Source organism: Orcinus orca, chromosome 8 (assembly GCF_937001465.1).
Source record: "Orcinus orca chromosome 8, mOrcOrc1.1, whole genome shotgun sequence".
NCBI lineage: Eukaryota > Metazoa > Chordata > Mammalia > Artiodactyla > Delphinidae > Orcinus > Orcinus orca.
In genome coordinates, this window is record NC_064566.1 from 36,573,936 (window position 1) to 36,585,973 (window position 12,038).

General features: G+C 50.2%; 1 protein-coding gene across 5 annotated transcripts in view; it reads right to left on the bottom strand.

Annotated features, from left to right (window-relative positions):
• NAV2 (neuron navigator 2) overlaps nt 1-11,835 on the bottom strand; it is a 399,505-nt gene extending 387,670 nt beyond the window's left edge. The window contains exon 1 of one of the 5 annotated variants that reach the window (XR_007478781.1): nt 10,810-11,835. Coding sequence is in view for 4 of the 5 variants with exons in the window: in XM_033409220.2 (XP_033265111.1) it covers nt 10,810-11,067 (258 nt within the window). In the remaining variant the exon portion in view is untranslated. The remainder of the gene's footprint in view (nt 1-10,809) is intronic. The other 4 variants (XM_033409220.2, XM_049713471.1, XM_033409243.2 and 1 more) reach the window with 4 other exon arrangements.
• Between the last annotated feature and the right edge of the window lie 203 nt (nt 11,836-12,038).

Here is a 12,038-nt window from a genome sequence, read left to right on the forward strand (position 1 = left end):
CCATTGCAGAGCACAGGCTCCGGACGCGCAGGCTCAGTAATTGTGGCTCACAGGCCCAGCCGCTCCGCGGCATGTGGGATCTTCCCAGACCCGTGTCCCCTGCATCGGCAAAGCAGACTCTCAACCACTGCGCCACCAGGGAAGCCCCAGTTCTAATTCTTTAAAACATCAGGCACTTCAGAGCAGTACATCTGATTGCCATGAGTGAGGTGGAAAGAACACTGGGCCAGGAGTCAGGGGGCCTGGATCCCAGTTTTTGCTCTGCCCTCAAAGCTGGGTGACCATGGGCAAGTCACACCCCACTCTGGGCTATGTTTCCCCATCTGCACAATGGAGCTTTGGGAATAGATGGCCTCCAAGGTCTACACTGTCTCAGACATCCCAAATTATCTAGTCCATAGAGGCACAGATCACTAAGCAGACATCCAAGGAAGGCTGATTCTTCTAAATCTGTTTTTGTCACCCAAATGGTACTTTTCCCTCCAGGGCTTGCCTTCCTCTGTCCAGAGACAGTTAACAAGCAAAGTTCACACACTGGAAGGTCTGACAGCTCCAGGATGCTCGTGGCCCACATTTTTTGACGTCAACGTGCGTCACTCTCAGGTCTGAAAAGAATCAACGCAAACCAGTGTGAAATGGGGACTGTCTGCAGAGCTGCAGCAGGAGGACAGGAAAGAGGTCCTGCCAGCTGTCAGGCACATGGCCCTGCCCAGCCCACCAGCACTGACCTGGGGAACAGCAGCCACAGCGGCAAGAGGAGACCATGCCCAGATTGCAGCAAGATGTGAGCAAAAGTGAACGGGGCTCCTCGTTCTGTAAATGCAGAGCCTCCGGCAAGAGGCTGGGACAGGCACAGGAGGCCCTGACAAGGAGGAGACGGTGAGGGGGCCAAGGCCAGGGAAATGGGGAGCAGGCTGCAAGGAGAAGAGGGTCTGGAGGTTCGGTTTTCTAAAGCAGCACCCCAGGATGGGATTCAGGCCTCTTCCAACTCCTGGCAGAAGAAGGCAGCGGTTAAGAGCGCAGACTCTGGACTCAGAAACACCAGGTTGGAATCCTGCCACTGTTCACGCCAGCTGTGTGACCTGTAAAAGTTCCATGACCCTTCTCAGGCCTCTGCCCACTGACTCCTCACTTTTCTCCTTACTGATAAGACAAGATGAATAGCATGGGAGTTAGTGTGAGGATTAAGTGAGATTTCGTATGGAAATGGCACATACGTGGTTGCTGAAATCATTATTCCTGGAAGGCTTGTCCTATCCTCTTTTCTTAACCTACTAAAATCCTTCAGAACCCTTCTCAGGTCCCCCTTCCAAAGTTATTGGTGGGGGTGGGGATGGAATCCGCCAAAGCCCTCCAAAGCCCATCCAACCCTTCCCGTCTACTGTACCGCCATGATCGCAGCCGGACAGACCTTCTTCCAGTGGAGCAGCCAGCCAGTCTGGATGCTGTAAACAGCCTTGTGTAAAGAATCTGCCTTTTCCTGCTACCCAACCAGGTGAGTTTTCCCAAGACCTGGCGTTGGAAAGCTTTGACACTGGCCTCGCTTGGCCACCCACCATCATGGGATCATCTCAGCTCACATGTCAAGAGGGAGTTCTGCAGAAGCCACATGGCTTAGCTGCAACTTCAGGAACACAGCTGGTGCTCAATACCCACTCAATCCTGTTTTTCAACTCTTTCTTTTATATTTGCCCTCCCATCCTTCTTTTCTTCTGCAAACAGGAACTAAGAACCTACTATGTGTTGATGCTGTACCAGCAGAGATCATGAGAGACACATCCCTGAACTCACAGAAGCCACGGTCCAGCTAAATAAGCAACCATAGTCCGAGCGATGGGGGCTCAGAGCACGCTATGGGAGAACACAGGGCAGATACTGCATCCAGACTGTGGTGGCGGCACAGGGTTTCCTGGACAAGGTGGCACTAAGCCTGAACTTGAATGGGTGAAGGTTGGGACGGGTTTAGCCAGGCCAAGGAGTTCTAAGTAGTGAGGAGAGAAAGAGCTTAAAGCAGACAAAGGAGCCTGCTTCCACTCATACTCCTCGTCTGCTTCACGCCCAGATGAGTAAAATTCAACCAGGTATTTTCATATTTTAAAAAAGTTCCTCATTAAAAAAAATCTCTTTTATACTTTCATCCTTGGAAACATCTTAGATTTTTATAAGGGATTATCAAATCAACCTGGATCTTATGATTTCCATGAAATTTCAGCAACCCTTCTCATAAAAGAAGAGGAATTAAGCCAAGATTCTCACACTACACCTGAGACAGGAGATAAGGAGTCCAGATCCTAAACCCAGTGAAACAAACTTGGCCAGGCTATTTACTGTGAGTATACACACACACACACACACACACACACACACACACACTCCTACCTCATATATGTTCTCATGGATACACCACAGATGTCAAGGGGATTGCTAATGTATACTCTTTAGCCAAGCCTTTGTTTTGCTTCCCAACATTTTATTTTGAAAAAGTTCAAACGCAGAAAAGTTGAAAGACTTGCACATATATCTTCACCTAGATTCACCAGTTGTTAACATTTTACAACATTTGCTTTCTCCTTCTATCTACAGATATGCTCACCTTTTTTTTTTCCTAAACCATTTGGGAGTTAGTTGCTGACATCAAGATACCTCACCTCTAAATATATCAGCATGTATCTCCCAAGAAAATGGACATTTTCTTACATTATCCCCAAACCATTAACATCAATGGAGTAATACTATCTAACATACAATCTGTATTCAAATATCTCCCATTGTCTCCCAAATGACCTTTCCAGCATTTATGGTTTTGCTTGTCAAGGATCTCTCGTTGGATCTGGTTGTCATAGCTCTTTAGTCTCCTTTTCTAGAATAGTACCTTTTAAACTTTTTTGTTTCTCATGACATTATCGGTTTTGAAGATCCCAGGCCTGTTGTCTTAAAGACGACCCATAATCTGAATTTATCTGATTGTTTCTGCGTGCCAACAAATGATCAAATTCCCCATTTTTCCCTTCCTCTGTCCAGAACCAGCCCTGCCAGTTACATAGTGATAACACCTTAGTGGACCTTGTGGCATCAGAACACTTAGAATTTTCCAAATCCCAGAGAGTTTAACTGATATGATGAAGCAGCTAATGTTTATTTAATATTGAATGAATATATTCAGTATTTCTAAACTCTGGGGCAGAGGGGAGGAGCCAGATGTCATATATACCACACCAAAGGAGACTTTCCAGCAATTTACTTTGATCCCGTATTAACAATGCTTTTTCAGATATTTTTTAAAAAGTGCTTTCACACTTGCTATTTAAGAACCTTGACTTTGAGGTCAAACAGATAAGGGTTCAAATCCTGAGTCTGCCACTTAACCAGCTGTGCTAGTTGGAAAAGTAGCTTAACCTCTCTTACCCTTGGTTTCCATAAAGGGTATTTATGGTGTAAGATGTTTAAACCAGAGTCTCATTCATAATAATTACCTCTATTAAGCTTTACAACAACTCTTCAAAAACAGTAGAGCAAGTATCATCCTACTCATTTTATAGATTAGGCAACTGAAGCTCAAAAGACAATGTAACTTATTATTTTTTTTTTTTTAATTTTTTTTGGCTACGCTGCACAGCGTGCAGGATCTTAGTTCTCTTGACTAGGGTTCAAACCTGCACCCCCTGCAGTGGTAGCTCGGAGTCTTAACCACTGGACCGCCAGGGAAGTGCTGGTCCTAATGTTTTAAGTGCATTTTCTTACTTAATCCACTAAGGACTCTATCAACAGTCAATACGTCCTCCTTTATTAAGAAAGTCAATGTAACTTATTGAAGGTCATGCAGTAAAGCATCTAAAGAGACAAAATTAGAACCAAAGTTGCTGATTCCCAGAGCTGTCATTTCTATTCTCTTCAGGAAGTAGCTTCTACGTAACGGGACGTTGGGAGGATTAAATGAAATGATGCATGCCTGGAGCTATGCATTATGCTAGTAAGAGGCTATGCTCCGTCAGTGTCAGTGCCCATTATTATAACTATTTTTCCTGTGTCACACTCTCCTAACTGATTTTGTTCAAAGGCTCCAAAAGAACTTTATAATCATCTTGACCAAGCCCCCTTTCCTACCCTGTCTTCTCTTCCACCAAGACAGGGGAGGTTGGAACAAACCAAAATTCACTAAAGGTATTAAGGTTTCACTTAGAAGGAGAGAGAAAATATGCTGAGGCTGTGGGGCTACTGTTTGCAAAACACAAAAGAGGGTCTGTTTTCCTTGGGAAATGGAGCACTAAGTCGTGAGTCATTCTTTAGGTTCTGCGTGGGCGACTTGGGGTTCCTGCGAAAACTTTTGTGTCACTCACTAGTGTCTTGTGTGGACTGAAGCACAAAAGCCTGACCCAGTTTTGTTCCCCAAATCACATGAACCATTCTGCCCAAGACATTCTAGGAACACACTGTCCATCTCCTTGAACAATGTGACCAAGAGACAGAGTCACCATTGAAAGTGGCCCCGTGGCTATCAGTAAAACTCCACTGGGCAGCTGGCCATGCCTTGGGGCACCTTAATGGCCAAGCTGATCACGAGGTTCAGCTCCCACCACAATCGTGCCAGCAGTAAGGGAAGAGGGCTTTCCTTCTGCCTTCAGAACAATAAGAAACCATTCAGAAGCCCAATCAATGGGACTGTTCCATTCTTGGTCCTGGGCAGTGCTGTCAGATTGGCCAGCTCCACTCAGTCACCTTGACAGTGGCAGCTCAGACTGGGTGTACAAAGGAGGTTCCCATTACGTTTGGTTTGCAGCAGATCCCTCCGCCTGGTTAGTGCTATAGAGATGGCATGTTTGGGACCAAAATGTGGAGGTTTCATTTCACAACTCTGGATATGACTACATTAATTTACTCTTGACTCTGACTCTCATTCATCTGACCAAAGCCCCGCTATGCCCTCTGCTTTCACAGTGCAAGCCACCTGTCCTCCATGTAATCAACCGTGCACTTGAGAGGCAGAGAGGTAGGGTAGAAAGAACACAGGCTTGGAATGAGGCAGATCTGGTTTCCAAACTTGGCTCTGACCTTGGGTAATAAAAATAGGCAATATCACATATTCCTTCCTTATTGCATGCCAGGCTCTGTGCTCAGCAACTTACCTGTATTATCTCACTGACTCTTCACAGACGACCTATAAGCATCATCGTTTCTGCTTTATAGATGAAGACACATTTAGAGATGTTAAATAACTTGCCCAAAGCCTGGATTTGAACCCAGGTCTGTCTCTCAGTTAAGTGTAATCTACCATTTAAAACTGTCTCCAAGTGATAACTTCCTCTGGTCTCAGCTTCCTCATATGAAACGCATGGGCCACTTTACATTTTACCCAGTTTCTTGTGCTTCACATTAAATTTCATATACATATAAAATTTATATATACATAAATCATTTATATATATATATAATATATATATATGTGTGAAATCACTGCAGTCTACTACTACCTGGCACACAGCAGATGCCCCATAACTACTCCCTTCCCTGCTGATGAGACCGATTCTAAGAAATAAGAGTCTCTGACCTTAAGCCAAAATCTCACCGGGTGGCTCGGCTTTTTCAGACTGGCTTCAGGAGCTTCACTAAGGCCTAATTAAAACACCCCTCTCAAGGCCACACCTCTCATGTCTTATAAGTAAATAAAATGGGACACCAAGACTTGGCGCTTCAATCTCGGTCACAGAGGAAGGGAGTATGAGAAGCGGGAAGCAAATCTAGCTACTCTGAAAGCTGGCAATTGGGCTGTAATTCCCCCAGCCTGGCCTTTGATGTGTGTGTGCTCACATGTGCTCATTACTTTAAGCTGCTCCATGTGTATATATTTGTATATGTGTGTGTATATATGTATATATACACATATCCAGAAGGAGATGTATTTATACACACATATATACACACGTAATGATACCCTAAATTAGCCACCAGTCCCACCCTTAAAGTGTCTTCAGAAAATTAACCCACGGAATAAGCAATAATACGTGAACTATAAACATTCTTGCATGTTGGCAGATAACCATGCTACACATTCCCCCTCCAAGAACCGAGGAAGAGAAGAAAGGGAATAACACAATAGCAGAAAAATGCACTAATCAAATCCATAATCAACTTTGATGATGGAGCGAGGATTCTAATCAAAACACAATGGGGCAAAGTTGCAACAGGTTGCAAGCTTGGAGCTGCGCTCTCTTCCCAGGGGCCTCGCCTGCGCTTTCTTTTTAAACATCTAAAACACCCACAGAGGATTTCAATCACTTCTAATTACTTTTTTAAAGAAACGAGTTGCAAGTTGAACCCCAGGCTCCTAAAAACAGGAAATATCAAAATATTATATATATAATTTTTTTCCCCTGCAACTGCTTCTTAAAAATAGGCTAACCTTTCCTCAAATAGCTCACAAGCATTCCTTATCTGAAGGTCAGCCGGACAGAGTTTCTGAACTAACACAGAGCAGATCTCTAAAACAATTCTTTGCACATGGTCATAATTTATACGCCATGTTAACAGAGCAGATGCTATAAATGTTCATTCTTGGGGGAAGGCCCAGGTATCCCAACACCAGGAGGGGAATTCGGGAGGGATGTGTGGCTGCAGAGCAGTTCCTTTCTCTGCGGGTCGAGCCCCTGCTGTAGGTTTGTGGGAGAGATTCAACGTGAGGGGTTTGGCAAGTCGACAGTGGGGCTGCACCTAAAAGCTAGCTGCTGGCTGCGTCAGGTCTTTTCACACTTGATGGCGATGGACAGCAGGCTTGGGGGAGAACAGGCTGTCACTGGCTAAAGAGAGTCGCTGCCTAATAAAAGCCACGAGACCCATGTCCTTTCCGCATCACTACCATGTTGGATATTCTGAACCCTAAGCTAATAATAATAATCACTGTCATTTCCCAAGGGGCTGTTATGAAACAGGTCTTTTATGGACACCATCCTTCCACCTTCTCATAACTACCCTGCATGCTCAGGATGACTACGGACCACGCAAATCCAATCCCTCAACTGCAAGAAGCCTTTGTTCTTTGCTCATGACTACCTTTCAAAAGGAAGATACCAGATACGAAGCAATCACCTGTTAGGCGAAGGTGCGGCTTCCTGGTGGCGACACCCACTCCTGCTCTGCACCGCTGCGTGGCCCTGCTTCTCCTCCTTCCCTGGCATGCTCATCTCACCCCCTCTCCTCCCCAGCCAGCCATTCCTGCCCATCTCTGGAGCCCGCCATCTCCTGCCTCCTCCGTGAGGCCCTCAGGACTTCTCCAGCCATGGTGGCCTTTTCCTTCCTTTCAGCCCCAAGCACACCTCTCTGCCCTCTTCGTGTTGTGCTTGATGCCCTGGGTACAGCAGTCATGCCTCCCAACTGGACTATAAGATCTCCAAGGCCCAGGCCGTGTCTTATCCCCCTGTACCTCCGCCAGAGCATCCAGGAGGACGGCAGCTGTGAAGAGGGGAAGACCCCCCCAGCCTGGAAGCCAGACCAACCTGAGTTGGGCCCCCCACTCGCCACCCTGGAGCAGGATGACCTAGAGCAAGTTATTCTACCTTTTGCTAAGTCCTGCGTACTCTTCCAGCTCAATGGCTAGAGCAGTGCTCTTAGAAATCAGGGCCTGCGAGTAACTTGAAAGTCCCTATGACTCTCTCTCTATAGCATGCTGGTTTAGGACATGCAGTCCAGAGCCAGACTGTCCGAGTCCTAATTCTACCTCTGCTGCTCAAGGGGTTACTAACCCGGTCCTTGCCTCAGTTTCCTCATGTGTCAAATGAGAATAATAACACTTGTCTCACTGGATTGTTGTAAGAATCAAATGAGGTCTTTTAGAACAATTCCTGGCACATAGGAAGTGCTATGTGATGACTCGCCATCATTATATTATTGTCGTTAAAGAAGATGTTACAGGAAATTACTGTCATAGAAAATGTTATATATGCTTTAAGTGTTACTGTGGGAATGAAATGAGATCGTATGTAAAGAGCCTGGCACATCAGGCACTTCCCTCATCTTCCCACCATGGCTGGTACCGTATTAGGCATGTGACAGATGCTCTGTAAATCCTCGCGGACTGAATGATACCTTCTCAAGGGCTTGACAGAATAAGCTATGCCTTTTCTCACTGAGAGGCTATCAGATCTACGTTCAACAGTGCCCCATCTCTTGGTTTAGCAATACGAATAGCTCATTTTATCGAGTGTTTCCTAGTGGCCTGACACTAGGCTTTATACATGTTACTTATATATGTCTATACACATGTCTAACTGATGTATGTATATGTGTATATATCAACATATGTATATATGACACTTTACATATGTTCTTTTTCTTAATCCTCATAATTTGTGTGGTTGTTTAATGCCCATTTTTACAGATGGGAACAGTGAGGCCCAGAGAGGTTAATGGACTAGGTCACCAGCTAGTACATGGTGGAGACAGGATACCAGGGATAGCCACAGACTTTAAAGCCTGTGCTACTGACCACTGCACAACCCAGCCTTCTCCCCAAAGCCCCCTGAATAAAAGGGGAGTCAGATGCCATTTGCCATTTAACTCATCATCTCCTGAGTATCTTCCAGTGATAAACGCCAGGTTTTGAGACCAGGACTACCAGGTGTGTCAAGTCTGACACAGTCCTCGAGCCGTACGGAGAGGCCTTCCTGGATGTAAATGGACACCGTGTCAGGCAAAGGGGGAGGAAGCCTTGTCCAAAGACGGGAAAACCCCTTTTGCCAATGTCACTTGGATGCCAGGGTGAGGCAGTGAGACAAAGGATCTGTACCTGCCACAGAGAAGAGCCGCCAGGAAGCTCGGCCATGAATAAAGAAAGGGCAGGCTGGTGAAAACCAGGATAGCCCACTGGGAAGTGGCCAATTTCCTCAGCAATCCATCCAAACCATCCATGTGGTCAGTACACAAGGTCCCACTGAGGGCGAGGCAGGTGGCGTGGGGGCAGCCAGGGGACTGTGGGCCAAGGGCAAGGGAGAGAAGAAAAGCCTGGAGGGAACTGGACCACACCAGCTCCTCCGGCAGCAGCTGGAGATCAGTTTTTCAGGAAGAAGAGGGATGAATCACCTTTCCAGAGCCTGCCCATGGCAAGTCCACCGACAGCGTTTGTTAAATGAAGGGTCAGATGGGCAACGGTAGAACAGCTGCCTGGGTAGCCACGATCCCAGTGTCCACTTTCCCCCCTCATTCCTTGGGTCCTCCTCATCAGGCTGGAGGCTCTGTGTCACATCCCGGAGTCACTGCTCCGGCCTCCCGCATACCACCCATCACACCTCATCAGCCCCGTCTCCAAGGATGGAGGGGAAACCCTCACAAGGGTGCACCCCCAAGCTCATTCCCATTTCAGAGCCCACGTACAAACCTGTGCCGAAGGCAGAAAAAGAGCGCAGAGCACAAAACCCCGGCAGAGACAGGCCCTGGGAGCACTGGGGGAAATCTTTCTCCCACACACCATCACTCAAACCTGTCAGCTTCCAAACATGTTTAGCAAGTGCAGCAGCAAGGGGCATGCTTATCGGCCTGGCGTGGGAGCTTAATCTGCTTTGAGGGCCTTCTCCAACCCAGAGTTCCAAAAGTCTGCTTACAATTAGCTTCCAGCTCCAGTTCCTCCATCAGAAAGGCTAGGAATGTGTTGAGTTCTAGCCTCTGATCAGAGAAATCTCCAGGAGAAGGTGGAGACAGTGTCAGCAGAGAATAAGTGTCAAAAAGGTCAGCTGGTCTGTTGCCACTTCCCTGACACCAGCCCCAAACTACCTCCCCCGCTGGCTTCCCGCCTCTCCTGACCGGGACAGTCACATCCGTCAGGTCTGCCTGTCCCCAAAAGTCCCTGCTGACTAACGGCCAAGAAAATACAGCACGCCCCTGCTCCCTCCTACCAGAGGAGGAAAAAAGAAAAAAAAAAAGCAGCAGAAAGGGCAGGAGGCCAGGAGAACCTGATTGGCCCTTGCTGATTTCCTTAAAAGAGATTGCATGGCTAGGGCCCGTCACCCAGCCGAACTGGGTGATGCGGGCTCTGTCTGGAAAGGTAGAAGTCATCAGTTCTTTTCATGTCATCCCCCCACCCCAGCCCCAGTCACCCGGGCTACCGGCACCAGGATCTGCTACCCAGGGAGGAGGGGCTTAGCTTCGGGCCGCCATTCTGAGGCAGGCACCCCCGCCCACCGCAACAGCCAGCCGAGACGCTAGGAGTCTCCAGCTGCCTGCCTCCGCTGGTGCACCGAGCACTTCTACTGCGGTCCCAGCACCATGCCTGGAATCCTGTCAACCCAAAGGATGGGGCAGGGGCAGGCATCTTCACGACGAGGCGAGCAGGTACACTGCCACCCCCAGACCCCTCTCCCTGGATCTTTCAGCCAGGCCAGAGGGCGCGGAGCCCAACGAGGCCTCGGACTATTCCTTGGCAGGGACAGAATCTCTGCAGAACCGACACACAGACAGACAGACACTGCAGCAGTCACTGCCTTCTTGGGACCAAGATCTCAACATGCAGAACCTGACATTTCCAGTGCGGCACAGTTTTGAGAACACCCTGACCGTGCGCGCCAGAAGGAAGCCGCAGACGTAACCGCACCCCGGTCTCACAGAGCTCCTTAAGGCAAACCTCGGTCACCCGGCCACACCCACTGGCCAGCCCACTCTCCGCGCGCATCCCCCAATCTGCCGGCCTAAGTGGGACGGTTCCCTTCTCAGCCCACAGGGTAGCCCTGTCCCCTATCCGGCCATGCCAACCCTCCCCCCCCCCCCCCCCCCGCCACCAAGCATTCACCCTTCTCCCAGAACAGTGCCCCGGCACACAGCACCTCTCACCTGGGTATCGAACCCGTTTTCCACCGAGCCGCTCATCCGCAGCGGGAGCCCCTCCCCCGCCGGCTCCTGCAGCCCCTGCGATTTCAGGGGGATCTGGCTAGGGTAGGCGGTCTTGCTCACCTCCACCTTGCTTCCTAACTTGAGGTAGCAGGGCTGGGGGCCCGCCCGGGCTGGGGGCACGTGCAGGATGGGCGCGGCGCTGTGCACGGGTTTGGGCAGTCCCGACTTCATTTTGGAGGCGACCAGGATGGCCGGCATCTTCTCCCGGGGCTTCGGCTTTCCCAGCACGTCCCTGGCAGCGGCGGCGGAGGCGACCGCTAAAGGCAGCGCGGGCAGCAGAGCAGGCGCCGGGCTTCGGCCCGAGAGGCGCCCACCACTAGCCGAGGGAAAGAAAAAAATATCCCCGGGTCGGGGATCTCGGAGCAATCCCGCGAGCTCGCCTTGGTCGCGGCGCTCAGCTGGTCCCACCTGGACGGATGCTGCAGCCGGGTTTCACGCCCCTCCTGGGCGGCCTGTTCAAGGGCTCCGGGGGCTCAGGAGCTGTTGCCTCCTGCGATTCTCCTCCTGGGAACTCGAGGCTTGGACGCCCATATTAACTTGTCACTGCATCTCCGAAGTGAGGAGGCCCCTTTGGAAGAGAAGCGGCGGGGACCCACGCCTCCCGCTCAGGGAGGCTGCGGGTGTGAGCGGGCGAGCTAAGGAGCGAGCAGCTGGGGAAAGGAAAGAACGATAGTGGGGAGAGGGAGGGCGCACGGAGCCCAAGACGTCTTCACCGAGAGGCAGCTGCCGCCCTGATTGCGAGCACCGCAGTGTCACCCGCTACGCAGAGGCGCGGCGAGAGCCCCCGAAAGGTCTCTCTACGCGTGACAGTCACCACTGCTCAGAAGCCCGCCGGACAGATAGCACCTCGGCGCCTGCGGGTCTGCACATGCTCCGTGCGTTATAGCGCAGCAAGGCTGTGGCCGTGGGGCGCGGGCACCGGGACGCGCGGCTGGCGGGCTGGGCAGGGCAGCGCAGCGCTCGCGAGCGGCCGCCGCGCTTCCCGGGAAGGCTGCGCTGGCTGCGGGGCTCCGCGCAGGGTAGGCAGGCTGCTACCCGCGCTGCTGCGACGCGCGCTGACAGCCCGGGCCGCCCCGGCGCGCTGATTGGTCCGTGGCGGGCCAATCTGCAGCCGCGGCTCTCACTGCAAAGGGGGGCGTGGCTTCAACTCCCGGGCCGCCGCCGAAAGT